The 23,949-nt window shown below is 52.7% G+C and overlaps 7 protein-coding genes across 7 annotated transcripts; 5 read left to right on the top strand and 2 right to left on the bottom strand.

Annotated features, from left to right (window-relative positions):
* Window positions 1-91: 91 nt before the first annotated feature.
* AFUA_5G07170 (putative nucleoside-diphosphate-sugar epimerase) lies at window positions 92-1,224 on the top strand (the record flags this gene model as incomplete). The annotated part of the gene is made up of 3 exons (XM_001481451.1): window positions 92-111; window positions 169-374; window positions 425-1,224. 3 exons carry the CDS (start codon window positions 92-94, stop codon window positions 1,222-1,224), a joined length of 1,026 nt encoding a protein of 341 aa, XP_001481501.1.
* Window positions 1,225-1,534: 310 nt separating this feature from the next.
* On the top strand, window positions 1,535-9,287 carry AFUA_5G07180 (putative THO complex component (Rlr1); the record flags this gene model as incomplete). The annotated part of the gene is made up of 3 exons (XM_001481452.2): window positions 1,535-1,621; window positions 1,724-6,716; window positions 6,785-9,287. The coding sequence occupies exons 2-3, from the start codon at window positions 1,798-1,800 to the stop codon at window positions 9,285-9,287; spliced, it is 7,422 nt and encodes a 2,473-aa protein (XP_001481502.1). The 5' UTR covers window positions 1,535-1,621; window positions 1,724-1,797.
* A 199-nt stretch (window positions 9,288-9,486) lies between these two features.
* Window positions 9,487-13,565, top strand: exg18 (beta-glucosidase H). Its single transcript, XM_748822.2, has 4 exons — window positions 9,487-9,950; window positions 10,019-10,770; window positions 10,871-11,477; window positions 11,544-13,565. Exons 2-4 carry the CDS (start codon window positions 10,701-10,703, stop codon window positions 13,381-13,383), a joined length of 2,517 nt encoding a protein of 838 aa, XP_753915.1. The 5' UTR covers window positions 9,487-9,950; window positions 10,019-10,700; the 3' UTR covers window positions 13,384-13,565.
* A 289-nt stretch (window positions 13,566-13,854) lies between these two features.
* On the bottom strand, window positions 13,855-15,656 carry AFUA_5G07200 (uncharacterized protein; the record flags this gene model as incomplete). The annotated part of the gene is made up of 2 exons (XM_748821.2): window positions 15,249-15,656; window positions 13,855-15,189 (listed from the first exon to the last, which is right to left on the bottom strand). The coding sequence occupies exons 1-2, from the start codon at window positions 15,318-15,320 to the stop codon at window positions 13,855-13,857; spliced, it is 1,407 nt and encodes a 468-aa protein (XP_753914.1). The 5' UTR covers window positions 15,321-15,656.
* Window positions 15,657-16,521: 865 nt separating this feature from the next.
* Window positions 16,522-19,219, bottom strand: met2 (homoserine O-acetyltransferase). The gene is made up of 3 exons (XM_077804783.1): window positions 18,959-19,219; window positions 18,476-18,864; window positions 16,522-18,423 (listed from the first exon to the last, which is right to left on the bottom strand). The coding sequence occupies exons 1-3, from the start codon at window positions 18,977-18,979 to the stop codon at window positions 17,376-17,378; spliced, it is 1,458 nt and encodes a 485-aa protein (XP_077660921.1). The 5' UTR covers window positions 18,980-19,219; the 3' UTR covers window positions 16,522-17,375.
* A 55-nt stretch (window positions 19,220-19,274) lies between these two features.
* On the top strand, window positions 19,275-20,886 carry AFUA_5G07230 (isocitrate lyase/PEP mutase family protein). Its single transcript, XM_748818.2, has 3 exons — window positions 19,275-19,446; window positions 19,523-19,721; window positions 19,950-20,886. The coding sequence occupies exons 2-3, from the start codon at window positions 19,672-19,674 to the stop codon at window positions 20,752-20,754; spliced, it is 855 nt and encodes a 284-aa protein (XP_753911.2). The 5' UTR covers window positions 19,275-19,446; window positions 19,523-19,671; the 3' UTR covers window positions 20,755-20,886.
* Window positions 20,887-21,036: 150 nt separating this feature from the next.
* On the top strand, window positions 21,037-23,401 carry AFUA_5G07240 (SAP domain protein). The gene has a single exon (XM_748817.2). It carries the CDS (start codon window positions 21,185-21,187, stop codon window positions 23,126-23,128), a length of 1,944 nt encoding a protein of 647 aa, XP_753910.1. The 5' UTR covers window positions 21,037-21,184; the 3' UTR covers window positions 23,129-23,401.
* Window positions 23,402-23,949: the final 548 nt, after the last annotated feature.

Genomic DNA, 23,949 nt, shown 5'->3' on the forward strand with positions numbered 1-23,949 from the left:
AAGTGTGGTTAGGTTCTCACACGTGTTGCTCGCGGTGTTGCTATCTTGATTACTACGAAATTTCTACATATATATTAGAGAAAGATTCAATATGGCTCCTAAGGTTTTCCTGTATGTTCAACCGCCCAGACTACTTTGATCATACTCACATTTGACCTCGTTTTCCAGCACAGGTGTTACCGGGTACATTGGCGGAGACGTCTTCTACGCTGTCTCCCAAGCACATCCTGACTGGCAGATTTCCGTCCTGGTTCGCAACAGAGAGAAAGCGGCTCAACTTGCCAGTAAATACCCCAACGTCCGAATTGTGCATGGAGACCTCGACTCCGCCGATGTGATCGAGGAAGAAGTCAAGAATGCAGATATCGTCTTCCGTACGTGAACATCCTCCGCTACCAGCGAACTATAGACTCACAACGTACAGATTGCGCCGACTGCGACCACGTTGCTTCCGCCACTGCTATCGCAAAAGGCGCTACCCACCACACACCTGAAAAGCCTCTCTGGCTAATCCATACATCTGGCACCGGCATTCTGACTGTCGAAGACTTCCGTGCCAACACTTGGGGAATCGAGCGTACCAAGGAGCATAACGACTGGGACGGAGTGGACGAGCTGATGAACCTGCCCGACGACTCCTTCCACCGAAACGTCGACAAGATCATTATCGGGGCCGGCCAGCGTGCTCCTGACAGTGTCAAGACCTCCATTGTTTGCCCTCCTACCATCTACGGCCCCGGCCGTGGTCCCGGCAACCAGAAGAGTGTCCAGGCCTACTGGCTAGCTTCTGCCGTCCTGAAAAGGAAGAAGGGCTTCCTCGTCGGCGAGGGCAAGAATACCTGGCACCAGGTGCACGTCCAGGATCTCAGCAATGTGTACCTGGCCCTAGGGGATGCCGCAGCGGCAGGAGGCGGCAAGGCCACCTGGAACGAGCAGGGGTATTACCTCGCCGAGAACGGGTCGTTTGTCTGGGGCGATATTTCCCGTGCTGTGGCCAAGGTGGCATACGAGAAGAAGCTCATTCCGTCTCCTGATGTCGAGCCATTGTCAGACGAGCAAATCACGGAGCTAAATCAGTGGGGGCTGTATGCATGGGGAAGCAACTCGCGGGGCCATGCCATACGCGCGAGGAAGCTGTTTGGCTGGTCGCCTCAACAGCCTAGTTTGATGGACCTTATCCCTCAAATCGTGGAGATTGAGGCTAAAGCTTTGGGACTAATGTAAGTGTCGGAACGATATGCATGATCAATATGATTTACAAATACGCTATTTGCGTTGGGTGTGTCGTTGTAAATGGACAACAAACAGACCGTGATCGTCTCTTTTCGATTCAAATAGGCGCTTATAGTAAAATGACTCTGTAATGAAAGCAATTTTGAATAATACAGCTATTGCAGTACAAAAGGGGGAAAATAACCTAAGGTACAATGACGGCGGGATAACCTAAAAAGCTTAGCGCCGAAAATGACATTAAGCGACCCAAACGCGCCAATCGCTCTGTAGCCGCGATCCTCGCATTGCTGCTTGGAATTACGTTTTGCTGGAGCTCTCTGCGGTTCTTTGATCGATTCAGCCAACAACACAAGACGACAACTCGTCTCCGCACTATTTACCACCACAGGTCGTCCTCTCCATCGTATATTCCTTTTCGTCCCATATATACATTCTCCTTTTAGTTGTTGGTTTGACTTCCTGGCATGTACTGACAGTTTTACTTACAAAGACCGCTACATGAGTTGCGACCTGTCGGAAATTTCGCGGTTTTCTCTATGAGGTGCTAGATTGGACGAAGCTGTCATGGCTCCAGGTGCCGGAGGAAAGAGGAAGAGAGGCGACAGATCGTGGTCTGGCGACTCCGGCAACGACGGACTACGGCCATCCCCCCACCGACCGGGCAATCTCAACATGGCGCAACACAACCACGGCTCGCATTCAAATCACCCTCGCGACTTTCCCGAAACGCGCGGTCGCGTACGAAGACAGGCTAGTCGAGGCGGGAGGAACAGTAATAACCTTAGCCGACGACCTAGCAATGACATTCCGAACGTCAACACTGGACAGAAGGATTCGCCCATGTCTCCGCCTGCCAGAGATGTACCTGATTCGAGCCAGACAAATGGGTTTCCACCGACGGTAGCTGCAGCTAGTATACCGCCCTCGCCGTCTCCTGCGCCGACTGTACAGCAGACGCCCGCACAAGCGCAGGCATCCCCGAAGCCTCAGTCACAGTCACTGCCTTCGCCTGCGCCTCCCGTCAGGCCTCCGCCAGGTCCACCGCCGCCTTACGATTACGAATATGTCACTGAGAGTGTAGTTGAAGATTGGATGTCAACAGGAAGACAGAAGGTCATCAAGGATGGCGTGCAGGCTAGGGACCAGGAGGATGCGTCGACATTGGCTTCGATCTACCAGGAAATCATCAGAGCTGCATTCTACGGCCGTTTGTCGCCCACAGACGCCGGATCGGTGATCAAGGAGATTATTGGTGAAGAGGTTGCAGCTCAAGATATCGATATGGTTGACGACCGGCAGCCCTCAGCAGCTCTTGACACGCGCTCTTTGTTCTTGGACACCCTGTCTATTCTTACCGATGCCGATCCTAGCAATCCTGCCCTGAGGCCGCTGGTTTTCTCCACAGGAATCAATGCTGCCCTTCTGCGCCTCCAACTCGAAACTCCCGTCCTTCAGACGCTGGGTCTTGTTCGTGATACCTTTACTCGCATCGGCATTCGTAAACAAACCAATCTTCTGTACCGACAGTCCAACTACAATTTGCTACGGGAGGAGTCGGAAGGGTACTCCAAGCTGTTGACCGAGCTTTTCACTACTAGCAACAATGAACCACCCACCAGCGAGGTCGTAGAAGATACCTTTGAGAGGGTCAAGGCTATGATTGGAGCCTTTGATATGGACGTTGGCCGAGTCTTAGATGTCACGCTTGATGTCTTCGCCGCTGTGCTTGTGAAGCAATATCGCTTCTTCGTTAAGCTTCTCCGAGTTAGTTCCTGGTGGCCCAAGGACGATATTTCCCGCACTCTTGGTGGAAATGACCGAGACTCTGGTATACCGAATTGGGCACTACCAGGTTCTGCAGGGTGGGTTACAACGGACGAGGAACGAGCCGAGATCATGCGAGCCAATGAGCAGCGAGACCGCGAATTTTGGAACCGAGTCAGAGAGATTGGTATTCGAGCATTTTTCGAAATTGGGAGGAAGCCGATATCCGAAGAGGAGAGAAAGCGGATATTTCCAGAGAGCACGACTCTGTCAGAAGAAGAGATGGAAACACGGAAATGGATCGAAGAAACAGGAACTCTACCCCCAAAAGGGAACAGGGTCGCAGCGCAGCTTCTTGGTTTCAAGCTTCGCTTCTACTCGTCGAAAGCGCGGGACAAGTCAGATATCCTCCCCGACAACCTCATCTATCTTGCAGCTCTTCTGATCAAGGTCGGTTTCATATCGCTTCGCGACTTGTACCCTCATCTCTGGAGACCGGACGAATTGATGGACGAGCTGAAGGAGGAAAAGATGAAGGAAAAAGCAGAAAGAGAAAGAGCCGCGCGGCCGGGTGGAGGTGTAAATGCTTTGATGATGGCTGGCGCTCTTTCGGACGATACGTTGCCAATTCCGCGCATTCGGGAGTCGGAACAACGGTCATCCACCCCTGCAAAAGACCAAGAAGCGGACAAAGCAACTCCACAGAAGACAGACGAAGATGAGCTGCCAGAGCCCTCGGATCAAAAGGTTATGCTGCTAAAGAGCCTGCTCGCCATCGGAGCCCTCCCAGAGGCTCTTTTTATCCTAAGCAAATTTCCTTGGCTTATGGATGCCTACCCTGAACTCCCCGAATACATTCATCGTATCTTGCATCATAGTTTGAGCAAAGTGTATAACTCATTGCGTCCCTTGCCGACGGTCGAGGAGCTCAGGGAACAACAGCAGATACCCAGCCAAGATCAGGGAGGTCTGGCAAAAGGACAGATTCGGCTGACTTCAGCGCCTCCAAGACGAGTCCTTCGCTGGGCTCAGCTCGACAAAGACGACACGAATGATGGGACCGACTATAGATTCTATTGGGATGATTGGGCCGATAATATCCCAGTCTGTCAATCTGTGGACGATGTTTTTGCCCTTTGTTCATCGTTTCTGAATATCTCTGGGCACAAGATTGGACTTGACCCCAGCCTGCTAGCTAAGCTGGCGAGGATTGGCAAATTCAGTCTCACCCAAGATGATTCCACCGAGAACAAAGCGCGCTGGCAGGATCTCTGCAAACGTCTCCTTGTGCCTGCGATCAGTTTGACCAAGGCAAACCCTGGTGTTGTGAATGAAGTATTCGATCTTCTTAGATTCTTTCCAAGAGCAACGCGGTACAACATCTACGCGGAATGGTATTCTGGACAAACATCTCGACTGCCGGATATCAAGTCGGCTTTTGATCAAGCAAGAGCTGAGACGAAAGACGTTCTCAAGAGGCTGAGCAAAACAAACATACGACCGATGGCTCGCGCATTAGCGAAGATTGCCTTTGCTAATCCCGGGATCGTGATCAATGTCGCCATTAGCCAGATCGAGTCCTACGAGAATCTTATAGAAGTGGTCGTGGAGTGTGCGCGCTACTTCACATACCTCGGATATGACATTCTCACCTGGGCCCTAATCAACTCGCTTGGACAAAAGGGACGAAGCCGAGTGCAAGAAGGCGGGCTGTTGACCAGTCGATGGCTAAACGCGCTGGCAACGTTCGCTGGCAGGACCTACAAGCGCTACTCTATCATGGATCCTACCCCTGTTCTTCAGTACGTCGTTGAACAACTTCGACAGAACAACTCCACGGATCTTATCGTTTTGGAGCAGATGATTAGCTCTATGGCTGGTATCATCACAGATACAAACTTCAACGATGCGCAAATCCAAGCTATGGCCGGTGGCGAGATCCTCCAGTCACAGACCATCCTACAACTCCTGGACAAACGGCACGAATCGAAGACAACTTCGAAACGATTGATGAAAGCCTTGACTGTATCGAAACTGGCCGGACAACTGCTTGTTGCAATCGCCCAGGAACGCTGGACGTGTATCTATAAGGCGACGGAGGGAGATTCCGAACTCAAGTTACTAGGCAACGTCTTTGACGAGATTCATCGCATCCTAGCGCAGTATCTGGATCTCCTACGCAGCAACATGTCAGTGGATGAGTTTGATTCCTTTGTTCCCGACTTGGCTTCTCTTATCAAGGACTTCGGTATTCAGCCGGAGATTGCGTTTTGGATCCGCCGACCTAGCGTTTCCCGTAAGGTTGCCGATGCTGAAAAGGCAATGCAAGAGGAGGAAGCAGCAGCCGCCGCTGCGAGGGCTCGCGAAATCGAAGCAGCGCCCATCAAATCCGAGGATGACAAAATGGAAACGACAGATGAGGGTGAAATGAATGGTCCTGCGGATGAATCCGCCGAGAACTCTATGGATGTTGACAAGGAGCAAGGAATGACAAACACTGAAGGAGACAGCAATCCTACTTCGGGACAACCAGAGCAACCGGCATCCTCTAGTCCGACTCTGAACCCAGTGATGCAGGATCTCGAGGATCAGGTTAAGTCCGCATTGACCCCTGAGACTTGGGGAGTGGTCGGCCTGCATTTTTACGTCATCTTCTGGCAACTGTCACTTTACGACGTGCATATCCCTCAGAAGGCTTACGAAGACGAAATTGAACGGCAGAAGAAAAAGGTCATGGCCATCAACAGCGATCGATCGGACATTAGCATGGCCGGTACTCAGCGAAAGGAAAGAGAAAAGAAGCAGATAACCCAACTCCAGGAACGCATCTTGGAGGAAAACAAGGCTCATCTTAAGGCTTACGGTCAGACAAGGGCAAGGCTGCAGAAGGAAAAGGACCGGTGGTTCGCCGGCATGCGCGGGAAGCATGATTCCCTCAACGTCAGCCTACTGGAACAGTGTTTCCTGCCCCGTTTGCTGCTGTCACCCATCGATGCGTTCTACTGCTTTAAGATGCTCAAGTTCCTACACACGTCCGGCACACCGAACTTTCGTACCGTTGGGCTGTTGGATCAGTTGTTCCGCGAGCAAAGACTTACCGCCCTGATTTTCCAATGCACCTCACGCGAAGCGGATAATCTTGGCCGGTTCTTGAACGAGGTCATTCGCGACCTTGGTCGCTGGCATGCGGACAAGGCTGTGTATGAGAAGGAAGCTTTTGGTACGAAGAAAGACCTGCCTGGCTTTGCCATCAATGTCGATCCCGAAGGCAAACCTACCACGTTCTTGGAGTACGAGGACTTCCGCCGGCTGTTGTATAAATGGCACCGGCTTCTGGCTTCCGCTCTCAAAATCTGTTTGAATGGAGGTGAATACATGCATATTCGTAACGCGATCAGTGTGCTCAAGGCAGTCGTGCAGCATTTCCCCGCTGTCAACTGGATTGGTCGTGATATGCTCACTAGCGTCAACAATCTCAGTCAAAACGATGAGCGAGACGACGTGAAGATCCCTGCGGCGTCGCTGATTGGCGATCTGAATCGCCGAGAGAAGAAATGGATGCTACCACAAGCCTTCATGATTTCAAACCAACCAGCGAGCAAGGGACCTGCGCCAGCAGCTGGAAAACCCGGAACTCCCGGAACTCCACGCCCTCGATCTACTACGCCGGCTTCCCTAAATGCTGCAGCGCCTGAGTTCAAGCCCCCACCATCCGCGGAGTAAGTTGACATCCAGGCACCACATCATGATTGAGCAAATGATTCTAACAAATAAAAACTATGCGCAGACCTGAAGGCGGTCCTAGACAGGAAGTGACTAAGAAGTCCGAGGTAGAGGATGGGGAGATCGAAGACGCTAAGATGACAGATGTATCAGCTAAGGACATTGAGACAAGCAATCAAGTTGCCCAGAAACCAGCAGAAAAAGCTGAAGCTGCGTCACGCCAAGGCGAAGAGTCCATCGTCACACAGCCTCCTGAGACCACTAGCACTCAACCTACGAGCGAGAAACCCGTTGCTTCCACTGAGGCTTATACAGGGGTCGAACTGCCATCGCATCCACGAATTTCTGACTCGCCAGCCGCATCAAAAACGGCCACGAAGGCTTCGGAATCTGGACGCCTTCCTAATGTTCCCAGACGCCCGGAATCAGATCGAGCTCCTTTCAGCAGTCCCAATATGCGCCCCCAATCACAGATGCCAAGTCGCCCGTTCCGTGGAGATGATGGTCGGTTGCCGCCGCGCTCTGATATCATGGATGCTCGACGAGACAGGCAGTCAGACTTCCCTCGAGGCGGCCGATTCGGTGATCATGAACATAGCCGATCGTTCGAGCAGCCTGGACCAGAAGGCAGAAGCTACGGTCGTCTAGAAAGAGACTTCCCATCCAGACCCCCTGCGGACGAACCCTTCCGTGGCCCTCCATATCGTGACGGACGTCTCACACGTGAGGCGGATCGGCCGGACCGTGCTGGACGCTTGCGCGGGCCTCCAGATTCCCGTGAAGCTCCTTCGTCACGATCTGTACCACCTGGCCCACAGACCCACCCTGATCGTGCAGACTTGATTCAAGAACATCCTGAGCGCGGTGGAGACGGATATCGGCGCGGGGAGCAAATGCGGCAAGAAAAGGATGATCGAAGAGCTTTGCCAACACGGGCTCTCTCCCCCCCGAGGGCGGACCTCCCGAACCGTCCGCCACCTGATGATCGCCGCTTCCCCTCGCACGCTCAAGGGCGTTCGCGCTATGATGATACACCAACCGGACCCCGTAATGACCGGCCATCCCGGGCTCCTATGGATGCTTCCGAGCCTAGGGAGCCTGGTGCCGATATGAGCCATGGCCGATTACGTCAACCAGAACCCGCATCCGACATCCCGTCTGGTCCACGGGGAAGAAATCCATCCGGACGGGGTGGACGCACCGCCTCTGGCCTCTCGCATGCTACACCGTCTTCTCCTGCCGGGGCCGCGGATCGTCAACCGCCCACTGGACCAGGTCGCCAAGGAATGCGAGGCGCGCCTGAACAGTCGAGTTCAACCGGGCCGTCGTCGCCAACAATTGAGAAGCTCGATGCCAGTGGAATTCATCCAGATCGTCTCAAGGCTCTGCAACAGCAAGCGAGTGAGGATACTTTTGGTGGCAGTCCACGCTCTCATCAATCTCTATCTCCCGCATCAACTGGTCCGCCATCCGGACCTCGTAGTGGCGTCGCGCCACTATCGGGCCCGAACTCAAACAATCGCGGACCACCTTCAGGACCAGCTTTCGGTGGTGAACGTGGAAGGGGTGACAAGCGGTTCGCGGGGATCAACAACATGCTCCAGCAATCAGGCGGACCTGGAGACCGTGGAGGCCCTGGCACACAAATCCGTGGCCGCGGCGCGAATAGACAGTCAACTATGGGTGGTCCTTCGCCCCAAAATACTCGACCAGGATCACCGGGAGCTTCGGAAGAGGGCAGCCGATCGGGTTTATCCAGTCACGGCCGTCCTGATCTTCTGATCGGCCGACCTTCAGCTTCCTTCACAGAAGACGATGGCCCTTCCAAGGGTCGCCTCGGCGGCGGACGAAGGGAGCCAGCGGAAGAAACCGGGTCTGAGTCTAGACGGTCTGGCAGGGCCTCACACGACCGGGAACGGGAACGGGACCGGGACCGAGATCGGGATCGGGATAGAGAGCGTGACCGTGATCGCGATCGTGAGCGTGAACGCCGGGGTGGTGCGGACGAGGAGGGAGGCCGTAGTAGCAGTCATCGAGAGGAACGAGAACGGGTCCGAGAGTTTGAGCGTGAGCGTAGCCGACGCGGTGATACTGGAGGAAGTGCGTCTCGAGAGGAACGATATGATTCTCGAGAAGCCTCGCGACGCGGAACCGGCTCGCGCGAAGAAAACCGTCGCCGAGATCGCCGCGAGAGGGAAGAGAACCCCGAATTTGGACCGAGCAGCCATGAGCATGAAGGCCGTCTCCGACCTCCTTCTTCGTTAGGTGGAGGACCACCGCCGCCGCCACCACCTCCTCCTCTCCCGGGTAACGCTGAGGAAGATCGACGATGGGGTGCAGGCAGCGGTGGCGGCAACGGCGGCCGCGAATTACGGGACAGGGATCGAGACCGGAATCGCGACCGGGGACGGGATCGGGACTACACTCGTGACGGGGGAAGCGGGGGGCCACACCGAAAACGAGGCCGGCCTGGAGGAGATGATGGACCTGGTGAAGGAGGAGGTGGTGGAGGCCGAGGTGGCATGCGCATGGGAGGGGAAAGCAAACGGCCCCGACGAGGGCAATGAATGGGAAGAGAAACGGGCTAGCTTTTGTTGTATTCTCCATTCATTCGAGCACTATTTTTCCTTTCTTATCTCCTTTGGGGCTTTATATCATTGCATTTGTTGGACGGTGTTTGTTGCATTACAACTAAGCCTACGTCGGATCTAAGGGATTTTTCTTTTCTTTTCTTTTCTTTTCTTTTCTTTTCTTCTTTTTTTTCTTGGCCCTGATTACAGGAATCTAAGTCATAGACTGTATTACTGAAGACATCAAAACTATCAGAAGGAGTGATGACTTGTGTGTGAAGTACTGAGGTGAAGGTGCTCTGACTGTCAGTCATGGTCACGCGGGGTGGGGAAGGGGCGGTTTGACTGTCTTTCTCCAGTCTCCCTGAGTAACATCTGTCTCTTTATCCCCCCCCTCTCTTATCTCCCACTCCTTTCACGGCTTCGTCTTCTTATTATCCGAATGCAAATCCTAGTCCAAGCATCACAGGCAGATCGGGCCGACACTCCGCGTCTTCCCCCCGCTCTTTGCACCGCCAAGAGTCGGTTAAACCTCGGAGGCTGCTCCGTTTCCCTTTCATCCAGCTTCCTGTCTAGCGTCATCAATCCGATTCATCGGTCCCTGAAACCTTGACTCTCTGCGATTATCCGCGGCTGGTGGGGACTCATACTGAGCACGTAGTGGGACTCCCCCTCTACCGTGCATGTTGTCATTGTTCCCTGACTAACTAACAGATTATTCATACTAGTGCCACATGGGCTCACGAGGGCCGTTCCTGTCAGTTTCATTTTAATGCATATCCATCTGTTAGGATCAGTGCATTGATTCTCCACCGCCTGGGAGAACTTCGGGCGCTCCAACCGGTGATCCACCCGCTGGAGAAGCTCCATCTGTGATGCATTGATGCACTGATGCTGACATGCTCGAGGTTCAGAACAAACTGCTAGCCTACTGGATTAATGATTCCGCAACTCGGCTGCTACCTACACCGAACCGTTCAACCTACCGGATCCTAGATCGTGACGGGATATTCGGGACGGTAGAACGAATGAAGAGACGTGGTCAGTTTCGTCTTCAGTTCATGATTACTTGTTCTCTTTTCCCTTTGGCAAGACGATAGTCCGCGTGCATTTGGAGATTTTGGACTATGCTTAGACTATAGATACAGCCGCACTATATCTAGTGCTTGGTATCCCCTTAATAGATCAACTTTTTGTTTCTTTTTTTTTCTTTTTCTTTTTTTTCCCTTGTCGTCATTCCCCTCATCTGGTTCCTACTTCCCCTCATCATTTTGTTGCGGGTTTATTTAACTGGCTTAACTTGCAATTCTGAGAGTTGTGGATCATCTTTGATTATTGTGTATTTCCCCCAACCGTTGACCGGAGGGAGCCACTTTCTCTTTTCTTGTAGATAGTTGATCACAGTTCACCATGGTTCAGTTAGATGTTGAAAAAACCATAGAAGAGCTCACGCTCGGCGAGAAAGTAGCTCTCACAGCTGGTAAGTGATGGCGCGATCTCACACGTGATTTCCAACCACGAATGGATGAAGTTTTGGTGTTATACATCGACAATGGAGCTAACAAGAATAATGATTACAGGAATTGATTTCTGGCACACGGCTGCCGTTCCCCGACTCAACATCCCCAGTCTTCGCATGTCCGATGGCCCCAATGGGGTACGCGGCACACGCTTCTTCAACGGTGTCCCTGCGGCCTGCTTTCCCTGTGCAACCGCTTTAGGCGCAACTTGGGATACTAAGCTCCTATACGAGGTAGGCCGATTGATGGGAGAAGAGTCTATCGCCAAAGGCGCGCATGTTGTGCTGGGTCCCACAATCAACACCCAGCGATCCCCGCTTGGAGGCCGAGGCTTCGAGTCGTTCGCCGAGGACGGTGTGCTCTCCGGCATTCTGGCGGGACACTATTGCAAGGGTTTGCAGGAGACGGGCGTTGCAGCCACTCTGAAACATTTTGTCTGTAATGACCAGGAACATGAGCGCTTGGCTGTCGACAGCATTGTGACGATGCGCGCCATGCGCGAGATCTATCTCTTGCCCTTTCAGCTGGCGATGAGGATCTGCAAGACTGCCTGCGTTATGACAGCCTACAACAAGGTCAATGGAACGCATGTCAGTGAGAACAAGCAGATCATCACCGATATTCTCCGCAAGGAGTGGGGCTGGGATGGTCTGGTTATGAGTGACTGGTAAGCTCAGACGTGGTCAATGCCGAATGACTTCTGTAGCACAGAAAGATATTGACAACCTTCAAGGTTTGGAACATACAGTACCTGCGATGCTATCAACGCTGGTTTGGATCTTGAAATGCCAGGACCGACCCGCTGGCGCGGAACCGCTCTTGCGCATGCCGTTTCATCCAACAAGGCATTTGAATTCGTGATGGACGAGCGGGTCCGCAACATTTTGAACCTGCACAATTTTGTCGAGCCATTGGGTATCCCCGAGAACGCGCCTGAAAAGGCCCTGAATCGACCAGAGGACCAGGCTCTGCTCCGACGGGCGGCGGCAGAATCCGTGGTTCTCATAAAGAACCAGGACAACATTCTGCCGTTGAAGAAAGAGAAACCCATTCTAGTTATTGGGCCAAACGCCAAGACTGCCGCGTATTGCGGCGGCGGATCAGCGTCCCTCGATGCATACTATACCGTGACACCATTTGAAGGTGTCGCGGCCCAGAGCCAGGGCGAGGTCACATTCTCTCAGGGCGTCTACTCATACAAGGAACTCCCCTTGCTTGGTCCTCTACTGAAGACGGACGATGGCAAGAAGGGCTTCAAGTTCCGCGTGTACAACGAGCCCCCGTCGGAGCCCAACCGCCAACTCATCGATGAACTGCACCTGGAATCGTCCAGCGGCTTTCTGATGGACTACAAGCACCCCAAGATCAAAACCTTCACCTTCTACGTGGACATGGAGGGCTATTTCACGCCGGAAGAGGACGGCATCTACGACTTCGGCGTGACAGTCGTGGGCACCGGCAAGCTATTCGTCGATGACGAGCTCGTCGTCGACAACTCCAAGAACCAGCGGCAGGGCACCGCCATGTTCGGCAACGCCACCGTCGAAGAGAAAGGTTCCAAGGAACTCAAGGCCGGCCAGACCTACAAGGTCGTCCTGCAATTCGGCACCGCTCCAACCTCCGACCTCGACATGCGCGGCGTCGTCATCTTCGGGCCCGGCGGCTTCCGCTTCGGCGCCGCCCGCCGCGTCAGCCAGGAGGAACTCATCTCCAAAGCTGCAGAGCTAGCCTCCCAGACCTCCCAAGTCGTTATCTTCGCCGGTCTCACCAGCGAATGGGAAACAGAGGGCTACGACCGCGATCACATGGACCTCCCCCCAGGCAGCGACGAGATGATCAGCCGCGTGCTCGACGCAAACCCCGACACAGTGGTAGTCATCCAGAGCGGCACGCCCGTCACCATGCCCTGGGCCCACAAAGCCAAGGCCCTCCTCCAGGCCTGGTTCGGCGGCAACGAATGCGGCAACGGTATTGCCGACGTGCTCTACGGCAACGTCAACCCCGCCGCCAAGCTCCCGCTGTCCTTCCCCGTCCGTCTCCAGGATAATCCGTCCTACCTGAACTTCCGCTCCGAGCGCGGCCGCGTCCTCTACGGCGAGGACATCTACGTCGGATACCGCTACTACGAGAAGGTCGACCTGGCCCCGCTCTTCCCCTTTGGCCACGGCCTCTCCTACACGACCTTCTCCCGCTCGGATCTGTCCCTCGCCACGACCCCCGAGAAACCCCAGCTGGAAGACGGCGAGCCTATCACGGTTACCGTCTCTGTGACTAATACAGGTAGTGTGGCTGGCGCCGAGATTGTTCAGCTGTGGGTGGCTCCGCCGCCGACAGGCGTGAACCGCCCTGTGCGGGAACTCAAGGGCTTCACCAAGGTGTTCCTGCAACCCGGCGAGACGAAGAAGGTCGAGATCGTGGTGGAGAAGAAGCTGGCGACGAGCTGGTGGGACGAGCAGCGTGAGAAGTGGGCTTCGGAGAAGGGGACGTATGAGGTGCTGGTGACAGGGACGGGCGACGAGGTGCTCAAGTCTTCGTTTGAGGTCGAGAAGACGCGCTACTGGCTGGGCTTGTAGACTGTTCGATCCCCGATGGTTACGATTGATGGATGATGGCTTGGTCGTCTTACTTTTTGCTTACTGTGACGTTGTTATGGTTTACTTTGATTCAATAACAGGAAAGGATGTACCTGGAATGAGACAGGGACAAGTAGAAGATGATTGATACCAATAGATATGGTACACTTTATTCGGTTTTCGTTTTGCTCTCCACTAACTCGTAGTAGTCATACAGAATGTAAACGCTCCCCTGTCCACCACATGCAGCAGATTCATAAATAGCCGTAGTCGCGTCGAGCTGACGCGAATATCTAAACATGTCGCAAAATAACAAGTTACAAGCAAGTTGCTGTGGGGTAAAAAAAAGTACTATGTGATATCGGAATCAACCTTACAAATCAGCCATTAAATTTGAGCACGCCATCAAGCCAGATGAACATCAAGCAAGAGTCGTGAGACGGCATATCCCTAAAACGAAGTGCAAGGTACTTAGCTAACGATGCGATTAAATCCCGTCGTGTCCTTGTTGCGAGACGCACTGATAGGCCGGTGCCTTCCCATGTCCAACACGGACATCTTCCTCAGCAGGGAAGGGCTCTTGCGGGGAAGCTGGGACTCCGCCAGAGACACGGACTGAGATCGAGAACGGGAGGGGGATTGAGTTTGGCGCTCTTTGGCATGGCGCTTCAGGCTCCCCAAGCTCTCTCTGGAGATGAGCGATCTTAGAGACCAGAAGGATGACGTTTTCCGTTTTGCCGAGGCTGGTAGTGGATGTTTGTCAGACTTTGATAGGGGAGCAGCGGCTTCTCCATCGGCAGGCGAAGTGACGCTGCATCTGATAACGCCGGTTTTCATCTTCTCCATGACGGCGAGCTCGAGGTCGCTGTTGCGCTGTGCTTCTTCAACGTCTGTCATGATGTGGACGACGCCACGGCTGTCAACGATCGCAGCGGGTTCGTCATCTCGCTTGCGAATGCAGGTAGCGCCGAATTCGCCGGGTTTTAGTGGAGTGCCTCCGCCACTGGTCTCGTGTGCTTCGGTGGTATCGCTCTGCGGAACAGCTGGGAAGTGCTTGAAGCGAGGTTTGTGGTTGAGCTGGGTGGCCTTGGTGCACGGTCGGGAGAGGCTTGGTGTTCTCCCGAGGTTGAATCTCGTGTTATCTGGATTGAAGAAAACTTCGACGTCATCTGAGATAGTCTCTTCGTCGGAGAAATTAGGGCTGGACTCGCCTGCCAGGAAGGCCTCGTCGGACTGAACTGGTGGGCATTTCGTGAAAATTTCTTCTGGAGCTGATTGTTGACCTTGCACAGTTGGAGCGAGGCTCTTGAGAGAAGGCTCAACACTGGAAAGTCCGGTGCAGAAAGTCATGTCGCTACAAGTTGTGGCGGGCGAGCTAGCACTCGCCGATGAATCGTGCTTGGAGCCAGAGTCGAATTCATGCAGGTCTTGAAAGGGAGAAGCCGAGGGAAATTCATTTGTCAGACTGGGAACCTGCTGAGTATCCAGCTCGATAGCAGAGTCATACTTCCTGATGTTGTGGTTACACTGGTTCTGCTCTCCTGGAGTTGAAGCCGCTGGGTGGATGTCATCTTTCTCTCGTGGGGAGGCGGCATCATGGCTGTTCTGTGTTTGTCTGAGATCAAGTTCGAATTCTTCTTGCTCAATGCTCTTCGCAAGCAAGACACAAGACCAGCGGATCTGTCGCTCCAGCTGCGGAGAGATCTTGCGACGCTCAATCAGCACAGATCGGCGCCTGAAGATGAAGGGTGTATGTTTCAAGTCGTAATATCTCGAGCACCCCTCTCGCCGAGCGGAGCCAGAATCCTGCTAGCATTATGTCAACATCTATTTCAAGTCGTCCAACTTGGTGTAACTTCTCTTACCTGTGGGCCAAATAGAAGCAAAAGAGAATGCCTCGCCCTGATGCTCTTTCTTCTCGGAAGCGCAGACTCCATGTTGATAGTCCGGTCGAATCAGTATGACTTCCAAGTTTGTAGGCAAACGTCGAGGGATAGAGAGAAGAAATGAAGTAAACCAATGGATCAGGAGGAGACCAGCTCTAATGATTCACGGGCCAACGTTAAGTATGCTTGTAAATGTGGTCTATGAACGAGGAAGGCGCCAGTGGTGGGAATGAGACGAGAACGAATCATACGGCTTGCCCTATGGACTATGCAGATGGCAAGACCGTCTGGTATAATAAGTGGCGTTTTTGATCGAATGAAGTCTAACGAGTGTTGCCACGATGGGGTTGTTATGGAGCGATGGTTGGACTGGTATGCGGGGGGGAGGGGGGGGGGGGGTTTGCTTGGTCGTGTTGCTTGGTCGATGTCGCCCTAATCTGGAGTGAACGAAAGTACGTGGAGCTTGGCAACTCGTGCCGGGGGACAGTGAAAGCGAGAGGCAGCCAGCTGGATATCATAAGCTGTGCTAGGAGGGAATAGCGGGACGGACCGATCGCCAGAGAGATGCAGTTGACGGATAGAAATAGCGAGAGGGTGCAAAGCGAAATGACAGTAAATGGCGTCAAGGCACAGTTCAGGCAACCAGGCCAGAGCAGGCAGAAAGAGAGATAGAGAGAGACAGAAAAGATGGTTGCAGACGAAGAACAGCACATAATCTGTGGGAGAAGAAGCGAGAAAAAGCAGGGTTCAGACTTGTTTGCAGAAGTAGAAGTAGAACTATCGGAAATGGTCATAACAATAGATGATAGTGCAGACGATTAGACAATGGATTATGGCCTCAAGCATCAAGGTCAGTCACACCGAACAAGCTGTGTAACTCCTTCTGTCCCCAGCACATCAATCGGCAGGGAGGGAAGGAAGCACGGCCAACTGAACTGATTTGCCGGGTTTAAGACGATGTTTTGGCCTTTTGAGCCGAGATCTACGACTATGGAAGTCGTCTTCAACAATAAAGTACTTCTACATAATTTGTCAGATATAGACCACTGCGTTCAGCGTTCAACCCATCTCGCATCAGCGCCCTCCAGACATAGCGCATCTGACTTTACTTCTCTCTCCTTAGCGTACCTTTGCACTCGCAGTGTACAAGAGAAGGGAGATCACCGAATATGCATGGACCCACCGGTACCCCGATGTTTGAGTTGGCAAGGGATCGACAGCGGAGTGATGAAAGGGATGAGTCAAAGGGGGTTAGTAGTTATCAATAAGCCGCCCTGGCAACGACATGCGTCGTCAATAGCAATCAGCTACAACTGGTACCCAAAGCTATTGCCGGCTACTGATATGGCTCCGTGTCTCTAGAGACCCTTGTGGGGAGTAGTATTGGGAATACTTCCATGGTCGTTTACGGTTGACGAGTTTTCTGGATGCAATCATTAGGGTTACTGACTGGTTGCCTTCTGGGCCGTGCCACATGAGATAATTCAGACGCATACTCCTTACACAACCCGTGTTCCGAACGGAGGTGTTGCTCAAGTATCTACCTCTCTACAAGAAAGCTATTATGCTGATTGATACTGTGCATCATTGCCTTTTTCCTACATACAATTTGAACGGCTACGAGCATATCCAAACGGTCTTAGCTTGTCCAGACATCAACATCAACAACAACAATGATTGCAGTCGCTATATACTTCTATCGTGTTATGCATGTCTACGCCTATGTTGAAATGAGATTGCGTACTGAAAGGTCGCCCACCACCCTCGGTTGGATCTCTGCAAGCGCAGAAGAAACGGGCCTGTCAGGGCTTGTATGATGGAGAGCAGTTGGATGCTTCTTAACAGCCTTACCTGTTGAATAGGTTACGAAGGAGGCAGTTGGATGCTCGTCCCTCTGATGGCTTAAGAACTGAAATCATAAGAGTTGCACCGCTACTTCCCCAAGATGTCCACGTGCTCGGAAGCAAGCCCTCGAATCGTCTCGGAGCGTCTTCTCTTCACCGAGAGGAGATCCGGGACACCTGCTCCCCAACAGAGCATCGTGGCGGATAATTTTGAGGCTGCAATAAATGCGCCAGTGTCGGTTCGGTCGATATGTGTCTCCGCTTACCACGCAGTGATATCCTCGACCTCCGCCTCTCCAAAAGTGCTGCTCTTGGTTAGTTTGTTAACGCCGTCGACGGGTACTGCGCCGTCAGCAGGGGCCTTCGCCATGATGTCCGGCAGGACTTCTCGGAAGAATTCCAAGATGTATCGGTTGACCTGCTCGAATTGCAAAAGGAAGGCATCGTGACCTTCCGGGCTCTCAATTCGCTTGAGTCTGGAGTTGGGGATGCCGGCTGCAATCTCCTTCTGCTCCTCGAAAGTAAAGAGTCCATCGGACTCGATTCCAAGAACCAGCGCTGGCTGCTCAATCTGCGACAGGGCCTCCTTGACGGGATCCTCCGAACCTGGGCTGGCCCGGTATCGGGACACGTCATGAGTGTCGAGCTTGCGTGTGATAGCAATGTAGCAGTTAGCGTCAAATCGTTTCACAAACTTCTCTCCCTGGTATCGAAGATAGGATTGTGCTGAAAAGTAGGTAGGGGGCCGCTTCCTGTCACTGTTACTGACGGGAGAGCTAAACGTCTTTGTGCCGGAGAACTGAGGATCCATATACTGGACTTCAGAGGGCTGCTGCGGCCCAGGCGAGTTGCGCTCGCTGGAGGCCCGAGAAGACATGCCGGCCTTGTGACCATCATTATGAATGGCCCAGTGTTCATTCGGCGGAGTCGGCAAACGCTCGGTGCCATTGATATTCTGTCTCTTCGACGGGTCGGGAACGTTTCTACCAAAGCGAGACTCGAAAGAATTGCGGCTTCGGTAGGTCAGAAGGGCGGACATGCGTGCCGCTCCCAAGCCGGTGGCTGGAGGGTCATCGAATGAATAATAACCGTCCTCATACTTGGGATCACTGTAGATGCTTTGCCGCTGAGCTTCACCCCAGCTGATGCACCACGCCGAGTGGCGGGCAGAAGTGGCAATTGGAACAATAGCCCGGACATAGTCTTTGCCGAAATAGGCGTACTCAAGGGTCAACATGCCGCCCATGGACCCACCGACGACAGCTGCAATCTGTCGGACGCCCAGGTCATCCAGGATCATCTTATGGATTCTGTTTGGGTCAGCAACGTCGCGCTCAAGTCTGGATGTCTGAGCTCACTAACCTCACGTCATCCCGGACAGTGGTAAGAGGAAATTCAGGCCCGTACAGGCCTTTTTCGGGATTGCCATCCTTGTAAGTCACGGCACTTGCACTTCCATAAGGACTACCCAGACTGTTCAAGCAGATGACAAAAAATCGTGACGTATCAAAGGCTTGACCGGGTCCTCCCAGCAGAGGCCCCCACCAGTCCGCCACATCGGCACTTCCGCTCAGAGCATGGCAGATCACCAGCACGTTGTCACGGTTGGGGGACATTTCACCCCGCGTTGTGTAGGCGACAGGAACATTGTAGAGGGTCACCCCCGATTCCAGGGTAAATGACGGGATAATAGCGATAGACTGATCCGTGATGAGTTTTGCATATGGATTTTCAGGCAAGGAGGCAACTCTCTCTACGGGATTTAGTAGCTGTTCACCAAGTAGTCATGAAAATGAGGGGCAACCAGAGAAGGGCAAAAATGTGAAAGGGGGTAGGTATACTGACGGAATTTTCCAGGATCACCATTGGTTGGAGGCGCCATTACGGGCCTGTTGATGTAGGGAATGTAAGAAGGAAATCTAAAAGCACGAGTAACTGAAAGATTGGAAACTTATCCTCGCAACTGATAGATCTGTGAGAAAAGAAGACGTCGAGAAAAGAAGATCCAAATTAGAGAGGCAAAGAGGTACGGAGTACCTATTGATCCTTTAACTCCGAACATCGGGGGGGTTCCACTATGACTCCGCAGGGAGATCTCGTCATATTGGGCCTATCAGAATGTCTGTGCCCATTTTTAAAGCGGTGAGACAATTTCTGCCAGCACTCTACTACCGCCTTCTGATGACTCATGATTGATCAATTGATCAACCAGTTGACGATAATCGCTAGGTACCTGGTCTAAGGTGGCAAAGGGCATTAGTGAGAATACCAAGCTTTCAAAGGAATCATATCAGATTTCCTGTGTATTTCGTAACGCTCAGGGATTGGTAGCCGTAAGGAAGTCCTATTCAGATATCTTGAGAAAAAATTTTTTTTTACCGAATCAGAAGTAATCTAAGCGTTGTCTAGGTACCTTCGTGCTCATTGGGAACGTTGTTTCCCCAATTGCAGAACAGATGGTTTTTGAAGCGAGATGTGACGCTGGTGCTGGTGCTGGTGCTGTTGTACAGTGACCTGTACTCCATGAATAAGTAAAGCAGCATTTACCGCCTGATAATATGTCGACCAAGGCCAGAAACATCATAGACAACATCCGTTCCTCTGACTGGTCAGTTTGAGAGCAATAGCAAGCTCCATCCCTATTGAATACGAGGACCACCGCTCATCAAAAGAGTCATCAGCCCCTCATATATATAAAGCTGTAAATTTTCTTGTTAACAAAGCAGTCGCCTGTATACTCTGCTCTGTATCATATATCTCTTGTTTGCGATTTCTAATGTACACTAGGGAACAGAGACCAGAAGCTGACCACTCTCATCCACAACATGACAAGCAGGACCATGCACAATGACCTTGCAGTCAAGTTTCGCAAGCTACATGTTCCGGGAGAGCCCTTAGTCCTTACAAACGTCTACGATGCGGCAACCGCCTCAATCATTGCCGAGCATCCCTCGACGAAGGCGGTCGCTACCGCCAGCTACGCCGTTGCCGCCTCTCAAGGCATCCCAGACGAGAAGTTGACCCTGTCTCAGAATCTAGCCGCTGTGCGCTCGATTGCCGCTGTTCTGAAGACCCCCGGTGACGGTCTCCCTCGCATCCCGTTGACAGTGGATATACAAGACGGCTATGAAGATGTAGCCACTACAATCAGAGAAATCATAGCTCTGGGAGCCGTCGGCTGCAACCTTCAAGACTTTGACAATGCCAAAAATCGACTGCGGCCGATGGCACAGGCTGTGGAGCGGATTCAACTTGCCATGCAGGCTGCGAGAGACGCAGGGGTGCCTGATTTTGTGATCAATGCGCGGACAGATGTCCTTCTCAAGCACGATGGGCAAAACGGAGGATCAGTCGAGGATGCAATCGAAAGGGGAAGAGCGTACCTGGAGGCCGGCGCTTGTACAGTGTTCGTCTGGGGTGGGTCTGCGAGAGGAGGGGTGTCCGAGGAGGAGATCCAGAGGCTGGTTGAGGCTTTTGATGGAAGACTGAACGTCAAGATGACCTTACAGGAGGGTTCCTTGACGGTACCAGAGCTCAGAGAGATCGGGGTCGCGCGGATCAGTCTTGGACCTGAGTTGTATCGCGCTGCGATGAAGGCATTCAAAGAAAAAGCTGATGCGGTGTTGGGCTATTGCGGGTAGAGAAGAGAGATCTACTGCTCAGAGATAATATCTTGATGAATAATTTCGTTGCCATGCTATTTTGGAAAAAAAGCTTTGTTATTGGAACCACACCATAATATTGTCAATAATGCTATTCAAGTGCTATCCAGCCTCCCCAAAGTGAATGTTCATGGTGAGAGAATCTGACTAACCTATTCTGGCAATTTAATATCGAGGCAATCCATCCTGGGCAAACCTGCAGCCAGCACTAGTACATAAGCAGTCTAGCGCCTACACCATTACACTACTGGTGCCAACGACCAACACTTGGAGCTGCCCTATGCTGCAAGGAATCGCATCTTCTCATGGAACCCCAGCCATGACAACCAAATCCTAACTCAACATCACACAGGATATTCGAATAAATTATACATGCTCTCGCCCTGCGAACGCGCGCTACTCCGTCACAATGACTGATTATTCCAGTTGGAAAGTGGCCGATCTGAAAGCGGAGCTGAAGCGGCGCGGTATTCCGCAGACTGGTCTGAGGGTCAAACAGAATTTCATCGACAGGCTTCTGGAAGCAGATGGCAAGCAAGAGGGTGGAGCACCCAATGGCGAATCGGCAAATACTCAAGATGCGTCTGAAAATATCGAGCAGGCAACGCCTGAACAGCCTGCGCAAGAACCCGACACCGTCGTTTCTCAACCGGAAGAGCCCGAGGCGCAGGTGACAGCACCGGAGTCGGAAGAGCCCAAAGACAATGGAAAAGCAAAGCGATCACCGAAAGAGGAACAGCAAGAGCAACAACCAGATGTTCAGACCGAGCAACGTAAGCCCGAGCCTCCAGCGGAAGGATCGATGACTGATGCAAAGGCGGCGGAACAAGCGGCGGAGTCATTACAGCAGACACAGCCTGAGGTTTCTAGCAAGGAATCTGAAGCCATTCAGGTTGCAGAAGCGGGAATTGGCAGTGAAGGCAGTGCGCCTTCACGCGCGCCATCACAGCCTGAAGCTGAGCACCCTGTCGAACCGGTCGAGCAGGCTCCCGGAAGCGCAGAAGCGGTGCACGGACAGGACTCTAAAGAACTTCCGGATTCTGTTGGGAAGGCTGCGACTCAAGTATCTGCAGAGACTACCGGGCTGTCAACGCCCCTCCCCGTGGAGGAGATGATCGAAGACACCCGGAAGCGGAAGCGGCGCAGTCAAACTCCCATCCCAACACCGGAGGCGGTTGCAAGCAAAAGGGCCAAGGCACAGGAGGAGTCGCCCAGAGTTCTACTACCTGAAGATCGTGATATTATGGATGTGGAAGGGAGTCCTGGAAAGAAGGCGGTCGCCGTCCCGGCAGAGAACGAACAGGCCCAACACCAAAATGGAGATGACCGAAATGATGCAATTCGCCGTGTATCAATAAGTGATGATGTGCGGACAAGGGGAACTGCGTCTATCAAGCAAGATGCTCGTTTCAAGGACCTTTTTGCACCAGCGGACAGAGAGCAGATTCGGCCCCGTTCACCTCCAGCAGATACGAACATGGAAGATGCCGAGGTCGAACCCGCGCTACATGTCGCAACCGAAGCGTTATATATCGATGGACTGATGCGCCCTCTTCAACCTGCTGCACTCAAAAACCATCTTGTCAGCATCGCAACGGCCCCTGGCGCATCACCCGATCCTGACGTGATCGTTGATTTTTACTTGGATCCCATCAAAACGCACTGTTTTGTAAAGTTCGCGAATATATCGGCTGCCTCTAGAGCGCGGACCGCCTTGCACGGTGTTGTCTGGCCCAACGAAAGCAACAGAAAAGCTTTGTTTGTTGATTTCATCCCCCAGCAAAAACTGCAGCAATGGGTTGCAAGGGAGGAAGAATCGCGCGGGCGCGGTGGTCCCCCGCCTCGTTGGGAAGTCCGCTATGATCGGACCGACGATGGTGTCGAGGCTGTTCTGCAGGAAGTGGATCTCAAGAGTACCGCTTCGCGTCAGGCTCCCGGTCGAGCGTCGACTGACTTCTCTCGTCCCCCTCCCTTGGGCCCCAGAGCAAGCATGGGTGTTAAGGACAGACGTCCTAGCGGCCCTCCACCCCTTGAGCCCCGTCCTAGACCAGGGCAAGGATTCAAAGCGCTGGATGATCTCTTTGAATCCACTACAACGAAACCGAAGCTGTACTACCTCCGTGTCCCTCGCGAAGTGGCCGACCGACGTCTAGATCGGTTCGATGACCTGCTGCGGAAGGGATCATTTCCGCGTCGTGGGGGCGATGAGAATAGGCGAATCACATTTGAAGACGGTGACTTCTTCGTTGACAACGGACCGGAATATGGCCGTGGCCACGGACGGCGCCGTGGCCGGGGTCGTGGAGGCGGCATGGGCGACTCATGGAGAGATGACAGACGAGGCCGTGACTAACGACCAAAGACCTTTCGACAGCTATAAGGCTAAAAAAAAAAAAATACTGTATCATCTATATCGCATCAAAAGTGCCCACTTGGCAGGGCTCGAGACGCAACTGTGATTTCTCTGATTTGTTTCCTCCTCTCAACGAGATGGACGATCGCACAAGTGTATACTAGGCATAAAAATCTATCACAACACAAGACAAGCTTTCCAGGCCCAGCAGAGTCTGTTTCGATAATGAGAAGATCCCTTGGATCCTGCCCATGATCTGGCACTGTAATGCCTTATGCTGATTGATAGTTACCAAACAATGCCCAGGTGATTAGTCAGCCAATTCATGGCTTGGAAACGCTTGGCCAAAAGCTTGGCCATTAACAGTTAGACCAGTATGAGTGCACGAGAAGGTCCTAAGGCAGTAGTACGCTCCTCCAGTCTAACCTTCTAACCTACGTGTTTTCAATATGCTGATGGTGCCTGAGGCGCAGTCTTCATGAGGATCCATGTGCCGCCATTGCATTGTTATTATTAGCGGACCTTTGTGGCTGTACCATGTATGAGATCTTCCTGCTACCATGAATCAGTATAATATTCAACGAATCATCCGCAAAGCTTTGAGATTTCTTTCGCTCGTAAATCCTGGGTTTTATCGAGGCGCTTGCTGTTTCTTTCCCATGCAAACCAATATACCTGTTCTTCCTTGTCTGTCCAGGGGCTCATAACTCCTTTCATTACTCTACTGGTTGCACCGGACCTCTGACTCCATCGCCTGTCTTCATCACCCCTGAATCAGACTGCATCACCAAGTATTATCATCGTCGCCTGCGACCTTGCCG

This window comes from Aspergillus fumigatus, chromosome 5, assembly GCF_000002655.1.
Source record: "Aspergillus fumigatus Af293 chromosome 5, whole genome shotgun sequence".
Taxonomy (NCBI): domain Eukaryota; kingdom Fungi; phylum Ascomycota; class Eurotiomycetes; order Eurotiales; family Aspergillaceae; genus Aspergillus; species Aspergillus fumigatus.